General features: G+C 45.8%; 1 protein-coding gene across 3 annotated transcripts in view; it reads left to right on the top strand.

Moving 5' to 3' along the window:
* Nucleotides 1-17254, top strand: part of UGT8 (UDP glycosyltransferase 8) — a 35165-nt gene extending 17911 nt beyond the window's left edge. For 2 of the 3 annotated variants that reach the window (XM_027716780.2, XM_027716779.2), the window contains 4 exons: nt 10352-10494; nt 12297-12373; nt 13258-13477; nt 14768-15131. In XM_027716780.2, coding sequence (XP_027572581.1) covers nt 10352-10494; nt 12297-12373; nt 13258-13477; nt 14768-15131 — 804 coding nt within the window. Of the gene's footprint in view, nt 1-10351; nt 10495-12296; nt 12374-13257; nt 13478-14767 lie in introns of all 3 variants that reach the window. The other variant, XM_027716777.2, reaches the window with a different exon arrangement.
* Nucleotides 17255-18268: the final 1014 nt, after the last annotated feature.

Genomic DNA, 18268 nt, shown 5'->3' on the forward strand with positions numbered 1-18268 from the left:
GTCCGTGCCCAAGGTGTTACACGTAATCCCCTGTGGAATGTATTGTAGGTTAATTACTGGGCAATCACTCGGTGCTTGCTGAGCAGCGAGAAAAAATTCGGAACTGTGGCTCTGCTCTGGGCAGATTTAAAACTGGATAGCGAGTGCTGCGGCTGTTCCCTGCTCCTGCTGCGGCTCTGAGGCAGGAGCCTTGGCTGATTTATTTTCTGCAGCTTTGAGTTTGGTGCATTAAGGTGAGCCAGAACTGGGGCTGGTTCACGTTTCTGTGCTGGGCTGGAGCTGGTGATGCTTCAGGAGCTCTCAGAAATTACGCTCCTGCCCGGAGGGTGATCAGGAAAGAGGGGCGTGTGGCTGGAGACGACAGCTTTTTTAGGTTAAAATTAGAAGTTATTGGGTCTCTTACAGTCTCCAAAACTGCTTGTGAGTAGCCTGGTCCACTTTGTCTGCTGGAGACGTATTAGGGAAAAACCAGTGGTGTTTTTTCCAAGCCCAAAATACCTGGTCAGCCCAGGGTACCTGCGCACCTCAGTAGTGGCACTCCAGCCTCGCCGGCTGTTTTTTTTTTCCTTTCTTACCCCTCACCCAAAATAACCAAGTAGTTTGTTTACTCAAACCAGAATGCCTGCACTTAACCGAAAACCTCTAGTTTTCTGCTCATAAGTAGCACCTAAAAAAAAAAAAAAAGAAAAAAAGAAAAAAAAAAAAGGAGGCAGAGAGGAATAACTCAGCGGTCAGTGAGGAGGTGAAGGTCAAGGTGTTTTGAAGTGTTACGGGGTGGCCACTCTTTCATTCTGGGGGATGTGGTCGCTCTGTTTTGTGGATGCTCAGAACCTGCACCTTCTCTGAGGTTAGAAAAGCACGGCTGTAAAGGTAGCACGTAGCAGTGGGTGCTGAATATCCAGGTCATGTGAAGGGGAAGGAGACATTGCTCCTGCTTCGCTCTGTCCCATCCACATTCATATTCTGGTTCGGGGCAGCGGATGGGGTGTGGAAATCCTTTCCCTTTTAGCCGCGCTTGCCGCCTGCGGGTCCCTGTGCTTTGTGGGATCGGGAACCTGTGCTTGGATCGGGGAGCGCAGGAGATGCAGCCAAATCCCGGCGGCTGGAGGTGTGTGCTCAGGGGCTCTGCCGTGCTGGCACAGCGCTCGGTGGGGCGGCTGCAGGCCCTGCAGGGACCGTGTGTTACCTGTGTAAGCCTTCCCCAGGCTCCCATCCTCCTCCTCCTCCTCCTCGCTCCCTCCCGGGCAGCGTCCCGCTCTGCGCTTGGCGCAGTGTCCCCGGGGCGGTCGCAAGCGATGGCCGTGCCAAAGGAGCGGGAGCCAGCGGGTGTGCTTTGGAGGTCACCGCGCTGCCCGGCTCCCTGCGGCGCCCTGCGGCTTCCTCCGGCACGGCGGGGTCGGACTCACCGGGACGGACGGGCAGGGTGTCCGGGCAGCGGCCGGAATGCCGGGGGATGGCACATTTCCCCGCTCCCACCCCGGCGGCGGGGGGGATGGAGCGCTGAGCACAACTTGTGTCGCTCCGCTCCGTGGCGGTGGGAGGGCTGATGGTCCCTTCGCACAGCTCGGAGTGTAGGGCAGCGTTGGTCGCCCTCTGTGGGGGCCAGCGTGACGTTTTCACTGGTTAGACCGGGTTTAAAGGTGCTTCTCGCGTGAGGTGTGCTGCTCTGTAAAAGGCAAGGAGATGATTGCGGCTGCACCCATTATCCCTAAGGGAATCAAATGTTACATGCACGTGGAACACAGTCCAGGATCAAAAACCCGTGTGTTGAACAGCACAGAGGACGGTGGGATCAGAATTATCCTTAAAAGATCAAAAGCTAAAGAGAGACTGACCACCGAGTCCTTAAGGTAATCACTGACGTGAACTATCGAGTGCGTGCTGTTCCCTGGCAGTGTTTCCCTGATAACTGTCGGTGCCCGTTAGGAAAGCGGAGGGCGGCTCTGCTTCTCCCTCGCTGCACTTCTCCAGAGGGATGCCAATGAAGCTTTGTAAAGGAACACCCATTTGGAGAAACAATGAGGAAACCTCTGCTCTGCCATTTGTCGTGTGACTGGGTTGGTGTGTATTAGGCATTAATGAGCCCGATAGGAGTCCCTGACTCGGGGCAGGAACCGGGGGGGTGCTACAAGCAGCCGCCTGGGGAAATACTCAGCCCGTGAGCGAACCAGATTTACGCTGTGGAGGAGGGTGTGCACGTTTCGGAGTAAGAAGTTGGCCTTTCAGCCACATCTGTCAACAGCTGGTAATTGCAGTAAGTTCCTCACTCCTCCCCGTACATCTCTTATCTGAGCTTGTTACTGCGAACATCAAAGCACGGAGCAAATTGGTGGCTTTGAAATATCTTCACTGAAAAGTGTCGGTTTGGTGTTTGTTTGTTTTCCCCTGAGCCTTGCTGACAGTTGTGTGTAGCTAATACTGATATTTATCTTTTAAAGTGAGGTGGAAGACTAAGGAGATGTTCTACTCCTTAAATCCAACTTTTCTCCTTCATTCCAGTTCAAGGGCACAGTCTCTAAGCTCTTGCAGGCTGTAGCAGTAGATTTTTGCCCGTGGCAGAGCACCATCATTTTAGGTTTGGTTTTTTTTTTTCAAGTCTGGGGAATAGTTCTTACAGAGCTGTTTGGACAGTAAATTTCTGGTGATGTGAAGCAGCTCTAGAGCTGTTCTAAAATGCGTGTGATCGTCAGCTGGGGAGGCTGAAAGTCTTTTAAGGGTGATAGAGATGATGCAGCACTGTGTAAATTCCGTGCTGAACCGTGTGATCGTGTATTTTGGCTCTGAAATACATTTTAGGTGAAGCTTCTCCCCCCCACCGCAGCATTCGATGTTTGGCTCCACAGGTAAGTGTTGCCTGAGCTTTGCAGGCTTTACATGAATCTGTAACCTCCAGTCTCAGCTGCCCCAGTAGGACTGGGCTGCTGAACAGCACCCGGGTTAATGAGCTGCTGCTTTCAACGGGTTTTGTGAGTTTATTCTGATTTATCCCATTCATCACGCTCATATTGGAGCACACAAATCAGCAACACTGACTTCAACAGGCAGGGCTTTCACTGAGAGTGTCACTTCCAGGTTTTGAGCAATGACCTTGGTACAGGACAAATAGTGAGAGCTGTGCTTTTCCCATGGTTTTTTTTTTTCCATTTATAACACACAGAAAACCCGAAGTGAGGAATTTATTTCCAAAGGCACGCTTTTTTTTTTTTTTTGGTTCTGTAATATTTGGTTCCTGTTGCGTTTGGGTACCAAGTTTCTATAATGTGGGGAGTGGGAATGTGGTCGAAGCTGAAATCTGAGAGCAGCAAAGCCTAATTACTGATATTATTGACTAACAGCAATACTTAATCAAGGCAGCTTTTTTGATGTTCCCAGTTGCTTAAAGGTTAAGTGACGTGGATGGTCTGTTTTGTGGTTAATAATCCTCAGGAGAGGCATCTCCCTGAGCCTTCCCAGGCTGTTCCCAGCCCACCTGGGGAATTCCCAGTGGAGGAGCTGCAGGGGACAATAGGGAGGTCTTGGTGAGGGATGTGACTCTTACCAGGATCAGAAGGCAGCTGATTTTAGGCTTGTTAAACAATGGGTGGTGAGTGGCCTGTTTCTGTGACTATTATATAAAAATATATGGCTACTGTGTATATAAACTTTATCTGTATTATAAGTCTTTGAAAAAAAGAGAAGGGAGGAGGTAAGCCCTAGGAAGAAAGAAAAGCTGTTTTTATCTGAAGAAGGCATGAAGAAATTGCCATTATTAAATCAAAGCTGCGGGTTGGAGTTGTATCTTCTGCCATCCCCAGAGCACAGGTGTCCCAGAACAACAAAAGACAAAATTTCCCACCTAAGTTGGGTTATAATATGGATTTATGGAAGGGGGTATAAGTCAGTATCTGTAATGCAGAGGTCTAGATTTAAAACTGAGCTTCTCTTTGATTTTCTTCTTACTGTGTTGGCTGCAGTTGAATTTGACCTGATGTTCTATAGACAGAGTAAGTAAAAATAGTCTCTTAAAGCTGGTTTTGTTCTTAACAGTTGTGGAGTTTTTTGCTACATATGGAGCTACTGAAAGTGCAGAAGGGTTGGTAGAACCTTGGTTTGCATTTACATTTGATAATCATCAACCCTCCTGTGCATGCTTGTGAGTTCATGTTTAGGAAAGTGGCTTTTTGGGGGTATTTTTTTAACAGGATGTTGCCTCTGGGATAACACCAGCAAGGTTTTCAGTTTGGATCCTGGATTTGAGGATCCCTCCGCTCCATGCAGCGGTTTTATTAACCTCTCCTGGAGGACAAGCTCCTTATTTTCCACTCCTCCCATTGCACTGAGAGGCAAGGTTGCTTTCCCAGGGAGCTTGCCAGAGGTGTGGTGAGTAATGGATTTTTGACAGGGAGTGTTGCAGCAGGGAAGTACTTGCACTGCAGTTTCCTGGTTGACCTCTAGTTTTGGGTAGGCTGTGTTCTGGAGGCTTCACTGGATACTCCTGGAACTCCAGAGAGGAGGGGCTGTATTTCCTGACCGGGTTTTTGGGAGTGAATTTCGTTGCTCTTCAAAGTTAACTGGACTTAAACACTCTGGTGTTGGATGTTCAGTGGGAAAAGACAAAGGTCGGGGATAAAAAAATGCAATATTTTAGGCATTGGAAAGCTTAAAGACTTTTTGCATTCCCTACTGTATTTTGATAAGCTAAATATACAGTGAGTGTATATATATCTCAAGTAATTAGATATGTATCTCAAATAGTTAGTGAAAAACATGAAAGTCTGTATTTCAGCGGGGCTGAATCTGGGTCTGATATTATTGAGGAAGCACTTTATCAGCAGCTTTAAATTAATATGTGGTGACAGTGCACGTGGTAATGCTTGGGGTCCTGACAGAAGACAGTTCAGATCTCAGTTTGCTTCCCAACTGATGGTGTTAGTGTGGCTTCAGCCAGCAAGAAAAGAGGGATTTAGTCTAATGCCATAATCTGAGGGTGCTTTTTTTAGTGGGTACAGGGTATTGTTCTTGCAGTTACTGTACTCTGTGCTAGCAGGAATTCCCAAATGTGAGAGAACAGTGTGAATGTTAACTGCATGGAGTTTTTATGTGCTAGTTGTTAATAAAATCAGTCATTAATAAAAGCCAGGGAAGAGCACTATGAACTTGCTGTTGACCCAGAGGGAAATGGGAGGTGGGGAGGGTCTCGTCCTCACTGGGAGCAGCGAGTCTGCTCCTGATTGAACTGAGAGTGGTGTGAAAGGGAACGAGCCCTGGTAAAATGGGATGAGCACTTTTGCCTGTTGGCTGTAATTTTGGAAAGGCAGTGGAAAAGAACCTCTGGAGTGTGACAGGGAGGCACCAGAAGCAGCTGGATGTGTGGAGTCAGGGAGGTGTGAGGCATCCTCTGCCTCATCCAGCCAGGAGTTCACAGTGATGTTCCCTCTCCTTTGTTCCTTAGAGCAAATAACTCGTGTTTTCGGTTGTAAACTGAGTTACAAATTCATGGCAAGTAAATACAAAGCCTCCTCTGCCTCAGGTGATGGTGTTTTCTCTGGGTTTGCCGTGGACTGATGGGTTGTTTTGTAACTTCCACAGTATATGATATGATCTTGTTTGGTTTGGGACGGTAAAGGTTGTGTAATGGCACCTGTGTGACCTTCACCCACCTGTGCTGCTGAGCTGGTTTAGTAAAATTTGAAATAAAAATGTATTCATGAAGAAATATGTCACATAAGAAGTACTATTTAGAAGATGCCAGGGGAGTTCAGACACCAACATAGAAATGGTCTGTGTACCTTTCTGTTTATTTATCAGTATCTCCCTTCTAAACAGTTAATGTGTTTAGAAATGGCTTAATGTGGCTTCTCATTTTGAAATAGATCTCATTTTGTCTGCTCTAGGCAGCATTTAAACAGGAGAAGTTGCATGGGATGCCTGTGCTCTCCCCTGGGGGGAAAGGGTGGTTTGCAACCATATTTGAAGAACAGGCATTTGTGCTCTTCCCCATTTTGAATCGAGCAGCTGAACAGGGCAAAGCTTCGGCTCTTAAACCCGGTTATGTTTGTACTTGGGCACTTTGTTTATGCGAAACAAAGCTCAGTATTAGGCACCACTGGTTACTGCCAGCTGGGCCCTCACTCTCCCGTCACAGCTGTGCCTCCAGCGTCCAGCCCTGCAAAGAATGGCTAATTAGAGAACCGGGCAGAACAAAGCCCACACAGTGGGGCTGCCACAATGGCATTCCTGTCCCTGCATGCTCAAAAGATTGATTTTATTTCTTTATCCCCCCCCCCCCCCGTGCCTATAGTACAGCACAGATCAATAAGTGCTTCTTCTCCCTATGGAGGCTCTTCCACTATTCCCCCTGCCCCGAGAACATGCATTTGCACGGGAGTGACATGGAAACGGGCAGGGCTGGGCACAGTGTTGCAACTGGGAGTCCTCTGAGGTTTTCATACCTTAATATGCATTGCTTCAAGTGAAAATGGTAATTAATGTGTGTCTGTGTGAGGTGATATTTTATTGTCAGTGTAGGCGGGGCTGTAACTGGATGAAACCCAACATTCAGTTAGAAAACGCAGTTCACAATTCAGTACAGAACCTGAATGTGCTCTAATTAGGCTTGCCAGGTTTCCTGTCTTTCCTGTGGGCTCACCTCTTCCAAAGTGGGAAGTTCCCAGCGAGGGGAGGTGTGTGTCCAGCTACAGGTGCTCAGTTATACTCTGAGCCTCTCCACTGACTGTCACAGTCTGGACAAAACAGCTTCCCTCTCCCAGGTCATTTTGGCAAGCACCTCTGTAATCCCAAACTTCTCAGCTGTATTTGTGTCTTAAAATTTCTGGAAAATCCGAGTATCCAGCTGAATGCTACATTAGTGTCAGCTTATTTGCAGTGTGAAATTACAGAATAATTATACTTCTAATGGACATGGCGTACACAAGTTCTGTGAGTGGCTGATCGAAGTTTTTATTAGAACTTCTACTGAAAGTTTTGCTTTCAAGTTCATCGAGGTTTTAGGGGGTAATAATTTCCAAGTCACTGGTAAGTTTGTGAAGTTGGCAGTGCAGCCTCAGTGAAGCTGTTTGCTGGCTGTGCTGGGACTTAAACTGAGGCAGATTTTCAAAAGAAAATCTGCAAATACTTATATCTGGGGGGGGGGGGGAAAAGTATTAGGTGTTCTGTTCCAGAACCTTTTAAAGAAGGGCATGTCTTGAATTTATATGCAAAATTTCAAGTTGTTTCCCTCTGTATTCTGTTCAAGTTCGAAGCAGAGTGTGAGGAAGGTTCAATGCAACTCGTCGTGTAATAACCTCCCTCCCCGGATTTCTCCTGTACTTTAGACCTCAGAAGTTGCGATTTCCTTTCCCTGCGTTTAAAAAAAAAATAAAAAAAAAAAATCACCCTGAGTTTACAGTAAACCTGAAAATCATTTCAAGTGGGCAAAAGGAGGTCGCTTTGCTGCACGCCAGGAGCCCGTGAAGTGCTGCCCGGCCAGGGCAGGCTGATTTTAATGAGGGCAGCTCTAATGACTCATCAGCCTGACTCAGGGCCTTTTCATACAGAGCGTAATTAGATCGGGAAGGCAGAACGAGCTGGAGGTCAAAAGTGTAAGTGGATTTAAGGAGAAGAAAGGGGTGAGCTCACAGGGGACGAGCTGGGTGTCTGTGAGGGTTTTCAGCGGGTGGTGGATTCGTCGGGGCTGGTGCTCGGGGTGTTTGGGTTAATAATATGGCCCTAATGAGTGGCGAGGGGACTGAAGGAAGGCTGCTGAAATTTTAAGCAAACAAGGTTGTGCTGTGGCATCAGCACATCAGCGTGTGCTCTTCCAGTGTTATGGTCCTGGGGGCATCGCCCCAGCTGACAGTTTTTGCATTTACATTCCTAATTTTGCAAAATAAAATGAAATGCACAGCTGCAGTAGTAAGTAGTGCTGTCGAAGTATTCGGTCTGTTTGATGTGCCAGGATCACAGTCTGCTTCTTATCTGCTCTATCACTGCTGCACCTTGTATGTCACACAAAGAACAAGGAAGGTACAAGGAAATACTTGAGCCCTTGTGCCCTGGCCCAGCTAATTTGTACCAGGACGTTCAGATCTGTCTTAAAACCAAAGAGCTGCGAACGCCCCTCCTTTGGATTCGGTTTCACTTGATCTTCGGTTTAGAAAAGCCCGTGCTAAAAAGCTGTCAGGAGAAATAATGCTCAGAAGTCAAAGGAACCTGAGAATGACGGACTCAGCCAGGTCACGGCCTCGGGGAGCTCTCCAAGGAGGCAGTCAGTGTAAGTTCCTCGCTTTCCATTTCCTGGTTTTTCCCCAACTCTGCGTTTCTAGTGATGCTCAGTGATCCCATTTAATCCAGGCTGTGCTGTGCCAGGAATTACACAGAAGTATGCGAGGAGAGCCCTCAGCCTGACAAGTCTCTAGTTGCTTTTGAGCAGCCCGTGCACTGTAGTGATGTCCAGCACCCCTCTGGGGAAGCAGCTTGGAAAGGGGCTGCAGATCAGGAGGCAGGTAAGCAATTAATGTAATCCTATTTAATGCAACAAACAAATCCCATCTTTCGAGCCTGATGGCAGGATCTTGCCTTGCCTGTGGAGATTTTAAGTTCACCTTTGTACACGTGATGTTCCACTGGAAGCAGTGGGATTACCTTCAAAGGGAAGGATTACAGGGGTTTGGCTCTGAAACCAGCCCTCCTAACACAAAGCAGGTTGCTTTGCTGTTGCACAATAATAAAATGGAAAAGCCTGTTTGCAGGTGACTCTGATTCTGTGGCACACAATAAAATTGCCTTCTTTCCCCCATACATAAAATTCAAAGTACTTAATAGCTATTTGTTACTGTGCATGGGGATTTTTGAATGCTGTTTTAGAAATTCCATTGCCAGGAAATATTTTACACCTCCTGTATGTTTACGTAACGAAGTATAATTTTTGCTTTGTGAATACATCAGAGATGTGAAGTCTCACAGAATTTCTAATTAAGCACAGAGGAGCAGTAGCCTTGGGAGCAGTTTCTCAGCCAGAACAGGCTCATCTCTAGCAGCAGAAAACCACGTGTCTGACCATGCAGAAGTAGTCACAGGTAGGACCTCCTGATGCCAGGATCCTCTGGGATTATTTGCTCCATCCAAAGGCCAACCTTACCAGTCAAGGCTGAGATTTGGTTGGGCTTTCCAGCATGGTTTGTCCCAGAGCCCACAAAAAGTTATTTTCTCTTGAACTTTAAACTGATAAGAAATGGTTTAAGATGTAACTAATTGAACCACTCGAGTTGTTATAATTCAATGACATTTGCAGCATGCCTTAGGTCCTTAACTAAGATTCAAGGACGAGCTTTAAATAAATCACAGAACCACTTGGAAACTTTTTTGTGTCAGAAGTTCAGCCCCTAATAAATGATTCAGCTTCGAGGCAGGTCACAGCCGCTTCCCCTCCTTTCCCTCCTTCCTCTCCCTTCACATGAATAAAAAATAGGAAGAGAGAGCGCACTGGAAAAGGGTGAAGTGTGGCCTGTAGAGAAACTGGGAGTGTTTTTTGCTGCATAGCAGAGAGCAGAGTGGGTTTGGGGGCAGGTTTTGTGCTGGGATCCGATAGCACGGCGTTACTCCAGTCCTGCCCGCCCCGCTCTTTATTCCCGGGACAAGAGGCGCATTGTGAGCAGGGCTCTTGATTTTTCTCTTTGCTCACTTCCTATTGCTGTGCTGGTGTTGAGCAGGCTTGTGCTTACACTTGGTGAGGCCAGAATTGAACCACGTCCCGAGAAACACAAAATATTCCTCATCCCAGTGATATATCTGCATGTCCGTGGGGTCATTTTTTTTTTGTTTCCCCTTCTTCACGTGCTGGAAACCGAAAGTGTTTTTTTGAAGCTCTGGCTTCTTTCAATTTGTGTTTATTATTTTCATACCAAAGAAAGCAAAACAAACCTTTTGAGGTACTGTCACTTTCTTAAAAGCTGAAAATGCCAGAGCCAAGCCCCAGCTTCATTCACACTTTCCCTGTGCCGTTCTTCCAGGCTGATGCTACAGCGTGGATCTGTTTCCTACAAAGTGGATCTCTCTGTGTTTTGCTGAGTTAAAATGTGATGTGTTAACTTGTGAGAGGGTGTGTCAACTGATCAGTGAAGGGATAGATTGTCTTCAATCACTAGGGGTTAATATGGCAGCTAAAACAAACATGGAAGGGTTTTGCTGTTCGTGGCCGTGGATTCTGACTCATCGAGTCGTTGTTCCCAGTGGTATCTGGAATGTTTGCAACTCCTGAAACTTGGCTCGTGAAGCAACCAAGGCACCCCCAACTGTTCTTCCTCAGCCCCGTTTGCTCCCTGTTTGTGTGCTTTGCCCGTGTGGTGCTCAGTGTCCGTTTTCCCCCCCCCAGGATCTCCAGGCGTGGGTGAATGGTGCTAACGAGAACGGCTTCGTGCTCGTCTCCTTCGGGGCTGGAGTGAAGTACCTGTCGGAAGACATCGCCAACAAGTTGGCACATGCCCTGGCCAGGCTGCCCCAGAGGGTTATTTGGAGGTGAGTGCAGTGGGGGAGGCGCTTGGGGTGCTCTGCACCAGCCTTGTTTCCTGCTGTGCCATCTGAACCCGGAGTTGCAGAGGCTGGAATTGGCACAGAGCACCTGACTCTGCTGAAAGGCACTCCTCGTGGAAACAGTGCAATTCCCCGGCAATAAAGGGGAGCACTGATATTTTTTTTTGTGGCACAATAAAGCATGGGTTACATTCCTGTGCCCAGTTGATATCCTGGAAGGATTGGGGACAGTGAAAAGAATCTGAGGTTATAACATCTGTGACATACTGCCATCATTTTTGACAAAAAAGCCACCCTGGGGCTCAAGAGTGAATCCTGATGATTAAATCCTAGGTTTTCTTCTTCTTCTTTCCCTTTACCCTCACTTTTTTAGGCCCCTTTTCCATTTTCATCTGTGAACACGGGCTTTCATTATTGATTTTCTCACTTGGTTTTGTTTTGTTTTTTTTTTCTGTGAGAAATTGGAGGGAGACAAATCTGCGGGAGTCAAAATCAGCAATAAGCTTTCTCAGCTCTGAAAACATCTTGAGTGGTGCTCTCAACTGGCTGGAAAAACCCCAAAATTGTTTAGTCAGCTCTGCTTCACGTGGAGCATCAATGATTAATTTGGAGGAGTTCATGTGAACCGTTTATTTCTAAATAATCAGTGTCTTACAACGCCTGCCTTGCTGCCCTGCTGTTGGAGTTGTATTAACAGGCTATTTAGCAGCCTGTTCCCTGCCATCTCTTAAGGAATGTCCTCACTGCTGTGTGTAATTGAAGTAGCAAACCCCACTAATGAACAGGAAAATGGGAATTCTCCAGCCTGTGGCACAGAACCTGGGGTAGTTGGAGTAAAGATTGCATCACTTTTGGGTTGGGGTAGAGCCACTATGTTTTCTCTGCTTGGCCTCCAGTCAATTATTGGTCCCAGTTGATCTTGCTGCTTTTCTTCTCTGTCCTTTCCTTATGTTTTCCCTGGAATATTTCTCTGTACAGGTATCCACTTTTTGTAGTAAGTCAGTCAATTTTAACAGATTTTTTTTTCTTGATGGTAGCTTTTTTAATGCCAAAACAACAACTTCAACTGAAGCCTTCTATTAAATGGCTTTTTTTGCTAGTGTTTCCTTAACATTTTTCATTGCGGTGGATTTTTCTTTTTGTTACCTGCAGTCTAAATTTTGCTGAATGGCTTTTTGGATAAGGGAACCCAACCTGCTGTTTCTTTCCATCATGATTTACAAAATGGGAAGATGTCCCTGGGACAAGGTGCAAGACAAGGAGGGATAGGCAGTCGATCCACCCCAGTGGGAATTTGAGATCCATAATTAAATACCTAAATATTATCAGTCAAACACGGCTTGGAGGGTTTTTTGGGGGGGATGATTGGGTTCATTTTTGACATCATTGACCTATGCCTGTGTTGGACACAGGTGGATTTATACTGGATACTTCTGGGAATGAGAGAGGTGGTAGTACAGCTTGGCAGTCTTACGTCACCGTGATAAACCAAGGGAATCTTTGTAGTTCTTTGGATTGTGGAGCCCAGTGTAACTGTTTAGTTGCTTTTCTATAATTTAATGTAAATAGTCTTCTGATAATACATACAGAATGTACAAGCCAGTCCTAAGTAAGTCTTGCTTAATTGGGAATGAGTGGGTGGTTGTTTAAGTGACTGTTCAAATGCTCTCCAATAAACAGAATATTGAAGTGGGTCGATGGAGCTGCCACAGAACAGCTCTGCCCTATGGGACTCATTCTGGAGGTCTTGATAACTCCAGCTTCCATTTGATTTTTCACTGGTTTAGGTTTTCAGGGAACAAACCAAGGAATTTAGGCAACAACACGAAGCTGATTGAGTGGTTACCGCAGAACGACCTCCTGGGTGAGTATCTGTTTTGATGAGACACTGCCTATTCTCACTTGATTTCAGTTTGCTCTGCTAAAAATATTCTGCTGAATGAGCAGAATTAAGCCAGGATCGCTTCTGTCATGCAAGTCAGAGAGCAAGGATACAGAATTAGGATTTCAAGATGATAGCTGAGTCCCTTGAGGATATGAGAGGCCACAGAGTGTTTCTGACTGTCTCTGGGATACCTGGATGTTTGTGTTCCCAAAACAGCTCCAGCGGGTGCTGATGAATGCATTAAACATCAGTGTGTGTGCTGTGTGTCAGCTGGAGTATTTATCCTGACGTGGTGATTAGGCAAATGACTTCTAAAAGCAGGTAGATTGTTTTGGTTACAGAAGTGCTCCGAGGCAGTGTGATTTTTTTGGTTTTTTTCCCCCATTCCATGGAGCTGTTCCTGTGGTTGTCAGTGTTTGCTGGCCTGAAGTAAGGCATGGGGGGCTTTAGAGAGAGCATAACATCAGTTGTCCTGCATTTGAAGGTCTTGTATTTCATCCCCAAACGTGCTCTCCCTCGCTCACTTGTACTGCTAAACCTGCTGCAGTCACCACCTGCAGCTACTCGCCAGTGAGAAGTGCATGTTAATGACTCCATTAATCATTTTACATGACTCATGTACATGAGAACTTTCTTTGCTTGGGCTGTTCCCTCTCGTAGTGTATCAGGAAGTGATTTAATCCACGAGGAATTTCAGCAGAGTGGGCTTAGGGAGAACTTTAGAATAAGTTGAAATAATTTTGCCCTGCCTGAGTTTCAGCCGCAGAAACACTGACAGATATGTTGTACCCAGGTGCTTCAATAACTTTACAATAAGGAGATAGAAATGTGTCCTTTAACCTTCATGCCTCTTCTGCTTTCAGGTCACTCCAACATCAAAGCTTTCCTTAGCCATGGAGGTTTGAACAGCATTTTTGAAACCATGTACCACGGGGTCCCAGTGGTGGGGATCCCCCTTTTTGGAGACCATTACGATACCATGACCCGTGTGCAGGCCAAAGGCATGGGAATCCTGCTCAACTGGAAGACTATGACTGAGAGTGCACTGTATGAAGCCCTAGTAAAAGTTATTAATGACCCCAGGTATGGCACAAGGGGTTTTCTGCGGGTTAAGTATGACCGTACCAAACCTTTGTGCAGTGGGGGGGAAAAACTGCATGTTGGGTTTTATTTGTCTGTACAACTGGGGCAAGCCTGGGGCTGTTTGTCCCGTTTCCCAGGATTCCCCAGGGCTGAGGTTTCTGTGTAGGTGCTGGGCTCGTTGCTCCCTACCAAAACTCAGTTGTCTCACGTGCTCTTTGGGGCAGTTGCCATGTGGAGGGCAGAGGGGTTATGGAAACAAACCTGTCCTGACTTATTCCATGTTGCAGACCAAGGTCTCCCTGTGTCTGTCTGGATTCTTTCTTACTACCAGCCTGGCTGTTGTGCTGCCTCAGAGGCCTGGAGCAAGATACACATACGCAACTTGGGTTGTAGTTTAGAGAGGGAGGTATTCACTAAGAGTGACTCTTAAGTCCCATGATCTGATTTAAAAAAAAAAACCTCAAATATTTTCCTGTTCTAGTTAGTAATACCTGTCTTAATTCAGGAATGTCATTTTTGCATTCACACAAATTTTGTCATTTCACAATGACAATATTTTGACAAGTTGTTATGAATGAGGACTCCAGTCTGATTTTTTTTGTTTTGTTTTGTTACTCAGGGGAATAAGTGCAAGCCTGTGAGCTGAGTTTCAGAATTCTTTCTAATTCCAGCAAATAAGTTTTCTTTCAACAATCCTTGTGTGAGGAGAGTTGCTCCACGAGTTGGTTCTGAGTGTTCTGTTTTCAAACACCTTTGTTGAGACGACCTCCAGATGAAAAGTAGTGAGGTGTTAGCTGGCAATATATTGTGTTGGCTAACCCTGACTTTGGAGCATGGTGTTGTTGATGCTTCTTGCTTTCTTGGGAGCTTGCTTTCTTGGAGTCTCCAAGTGGTGCTTGCCCTGGGGAAGGAGAATCCTGTAGGGATCGAGCAGCAAAGGGGAGGAGAGAGGGGGGATGTGCGGCAGAGAGACCTCGATAACATCAGTTGCATCACCTTTCCCTTGTGCAATTACCGTCAGTGAAAAGGCAAGTCGTGTGTGAATAACCTGCTGACCCTGCAGGGAGGAGAGGAGCAATTTGACACGATGAGTCACTGGGGTGAAAACGAGAAGTTTGAGAAGTTTTAGGTGAAACTCCGGCCGGGAGCGGAAACGGTCCCCGTTGCGAAACCAGCCCCGGGTTTCTCGTCCTTCTGCATTTCTCCACCTGCCCGGTAGCGTAACGTGGTGATTTTTTTTTTTTTTTTCCCCTCCCGTTCTTCCCCCTTCCTCGTTTGTTCTCCCCCCAGCTACCGGCAGCGGGCGCAGCGGCTGTCTGAGATCCACAAGGACCAGCCTGGCCACCCCGTGAACCGGACTGTGTACTGGATTAACTACATCCTCCGCCACAACGGAGCCCAACATCTACGTGCCGCTGTTTACAGCATCTCCCTCTTTCAGTATTTCTTACTGGATATTGCCTTTGTCCTTCTAGTGGGTGCTGCCTTACTTTACTATGTGTTGGCCAGGATGGCCAGGTTTGTCTGCAGGCAGAGCAAAGAGCTCTGGTCGAAGGACAAACACAGCGCCGTGAACGGACACTACCAGAACGGGATCCCCAACGGCAAGTACAGGAGGAACGGCCACATCAAGCATGAAAAGAAGGTGAAATGAGCCAACAGCCCCCCCAGTGTAAAGTAGTAACGAATCAGATCAGTAATCGAATTTTATCGCTGTAACTTAGCCTAACAACTACTTAAAAAAAAAAAAAAAAAACCCAAAACCTCAGTAAGCAGTTCTAACACTCCCCTTCGGTATGTAATATTATGTGACAAAATTCTACGGAACTAAGAGAAGTCTTTAAAAAAAAAGGAAAAAAAAAAAAAAAAAGAGCAAGCAAGCAAGCACAACCTAAAATGGAAAATGTTTTATTCTTAATACTGATGCAGAGAGGTTATTTTGGCACTGAAGTTTTTAGAAGCCTTAATTCTCTAAAGTTCTATACGACGACCGTATTTATGAATTTTGAGTTTTTTTAAAAGCTCAATGTGTGTGTCCCAGATGAGGAGAGGTTTCTTTTTATTTGCAGAGGTGTTCTCCTTTTATTTTTTTATTATTTTAATATGTCCATCCTTTTAGCTGAGAGAACTCTAGTGCTAGTTCTGTGTTTCCCTCGTTGAAGGTTCAACATGTTGTGTAAGAATGCTGTTTAAAACAAAAAGTTCTTCCCAGTCTTTATGCAAGAAATAGCAAGTTGCAGACTGAGAACACAGACCTTAAAAAAAAAAAAAGAAATAATCTTAATGAGCACTGAAGAAAAATGGCAAAAATATGTACTTGTTTTACTGATAAGCTGCATGACTCTTCTGCTCACTCCCAGTACTTTGGCGAAAAGGGTCTTGAGCAAGCCTACAGTAGGTCCTAATTTTAATTTAGACAAAATTTCATTTGTTGCCTTTCTCTGCATAATGTAATTTATGCCACGAAAATATTAGGGAGTTCTGTTCCAGTTCAAAAATACGGCGGGGTGGGGAAGTAGATTTGCATAATTAAGAAAAACAAATGAAACAACAACAGCAACAAAGAAAAAGATAAGAAAACAGTAAGAAAATCTATCCCTGTGCTTCGTGCAGGAGGTTCTGTAATGGCCCAGAGCTGTGCAGAATCGAACCACTCCTTGGGGTCTGTTTAAAAAGGAACCAACCAACCCCCAGCAAACACCCCGCACTCCCCCCAGAGTTGAATGTCTTCCCTTGTTAATTCTCACAAAGTTCTTTCGGAATCGCAATGTTTGTAGCTGTTCTCTTTCAGTGGTTGTATCTGGAAAAAAAAACCCAAAAACCCAAAAAACCCCAAAAAAACCCAAAAAAAACCCCTCACCAAAAAACAACCCCCCCGACGGAAATCTTCCCTTGCATTAGTCTGGGCCGCGCCATCCATGTTCCGCATAGTTGCCAATGGGAATTGCGCGCCGCGGGCGGGCGTCCGAGGCCCCGGGCGGCGCGGGATGAAGCCTGGCCGCTGCTCTGGGGAGGTGGCCGTGGCCGTGTCCCCCCCCACCCCTTCCCATCCCTGCAACGATCTCCTCCAATCACTGTCGCCGACACGCGGGACGCCCGGAGCGCCGGGCTCCGCTCCGAGGGTGGGATGCGCTCCGGGCGCGGGGGCCGCCGCCGCCCCGCTCGACCAAAGTTGGCAACTATGAGTTTTTTGATTTCCACGTCATTCTGTTTACTTGGAATTTTTGCACTACACACGTTGTGAGTGTACGCTTTTATTTATTTGTAGTTGGAGATCCCATTTGCCTTGAAAGGAGAAAAAGGGAGGAAATGCCCCGTTTTTACCCGGTGTCGCTCACTAACATGGCAGGAGTTGGGAATGATGATGGGATGCTGAGATCATCTTCATACACAGTGATGCAATATTTCGCTTGTCATTCCATCAGGAGCCTCGGTCCTATAGCAATAAAATAACAGTGCAGATATGTTTCTAATACACAGTACAGCTACTTGTACTGCTTTCCGAATACTTGAAGAAAATGGTATTATAAATAGGCCTAGTAGCTATTCCTTTTTACAATCTTGCAGTTCGTGGCAACTTAAAAGGAGCACACAAGAGGCGATGAATGGTGGGATGGTGAGAAGACTTCGAGTGTATGAATGACTTGGTTCAAATGTGGGGGAGGGGGGGGGGTTTTGGCATTAAAGAAGGTACAAAAGCACTGACCGGATGATTAAGCATAATTTAATCTCCACTGTGATAAAACTTAAGCAATAAACATGGATTTAATAGAGAAATTCTGTGGTTGGGAGTATGTTTTTGTTCAGCTGAATGGTGGTTGTTTCAAAGCACCCTGGGGGGTGTGTGTGTGTGTGTGCACATAAATGTGGGTGCTTTCTAGGGTGCACATAACTTGTCTCAGTATGTACTGTGGGGGACAATACGTATTTGAAATCAAAAATTATTGGGTTTTTTTGTGACTGTAGATCTGTTTCCTGTAGCAGCTTTGAATCCACTGAAAGGCAAAATGCTTAACTGGGTTTCTCTAAGGCAGTTCAAGCTTTTCAAAGTTTCTGGGTGTCCCTGGCAAAGTGTCTTTTTTTTTTTTCTGTTATTTCTTCAGAAGCAGAACTAAAAGGTTTTTCACAGTGATGCTGGATGATATGATGGATTGTTTTGGATAGTCTCTGTAGATACAAACATGCTGCAGTTCTGTTGCAGATGCTGCTTTAATTGTGTTACCAAATTTGTGATGGGTCTGACCCACCTCATCTAGAGAAACACCAGTTGTGTTTCAGCTTTCTCATTAAGTTCAGATATGAGCTGATACTGTGATTTCACTTTTCTCTTTGCTGTAGCGAGTGAATATTCCTGTGCTTTAAGACACAGAATTTAGCAATGGTTGCCCAGCTGGTTTTGAAATCAGCCACATTGCTGAAGGAGTGTTAAAAAAAGTGTTTAAAAATACATGTGTAACTCCAGACTGCATCATAGCAGGGAGCTTTACTCACCTGTTATTGTGCACTGAGCAGAGAAGACAGTCTTCTTAAAAGAAACTGAATTCACTCCTTGGTAAATACCACACCTGGGGTTTATTTATCCTAAAGAAAATTACACCTTTCAGTACTTCATTTATTTGGGGGTGGGGTGGGGTGTGTTTTCTCTCCTAAACAAAAAAACAACCAGTGCTAAACCTTATTTCATTGTGGATGAATAACAAAAATTGCTCTCCCGCACCTCTGTCTTGGTCTTGACATAGTTACTCTGTAAAGAAACAAAAATTGAATGGAAAAGATTCCATTCCACATGGA

This window comes from Pipra filicauda, unplaced genomic scaffold (genome assembly GCF_003945595.2).
Source record: "Pipra filicauda isolate LSUMZ 115617 unplaced genomic scaffold, ASM394559v2 scaffold389_size666192_pilon, whole genome shotgun sequence".
In the NCBI taxonomy this organism is placed as follows: Eukaryota; Metazoa; Chordata; class Aves; order Passeriformes; family Pipridae; genus Pipra; species Pipra filicauda.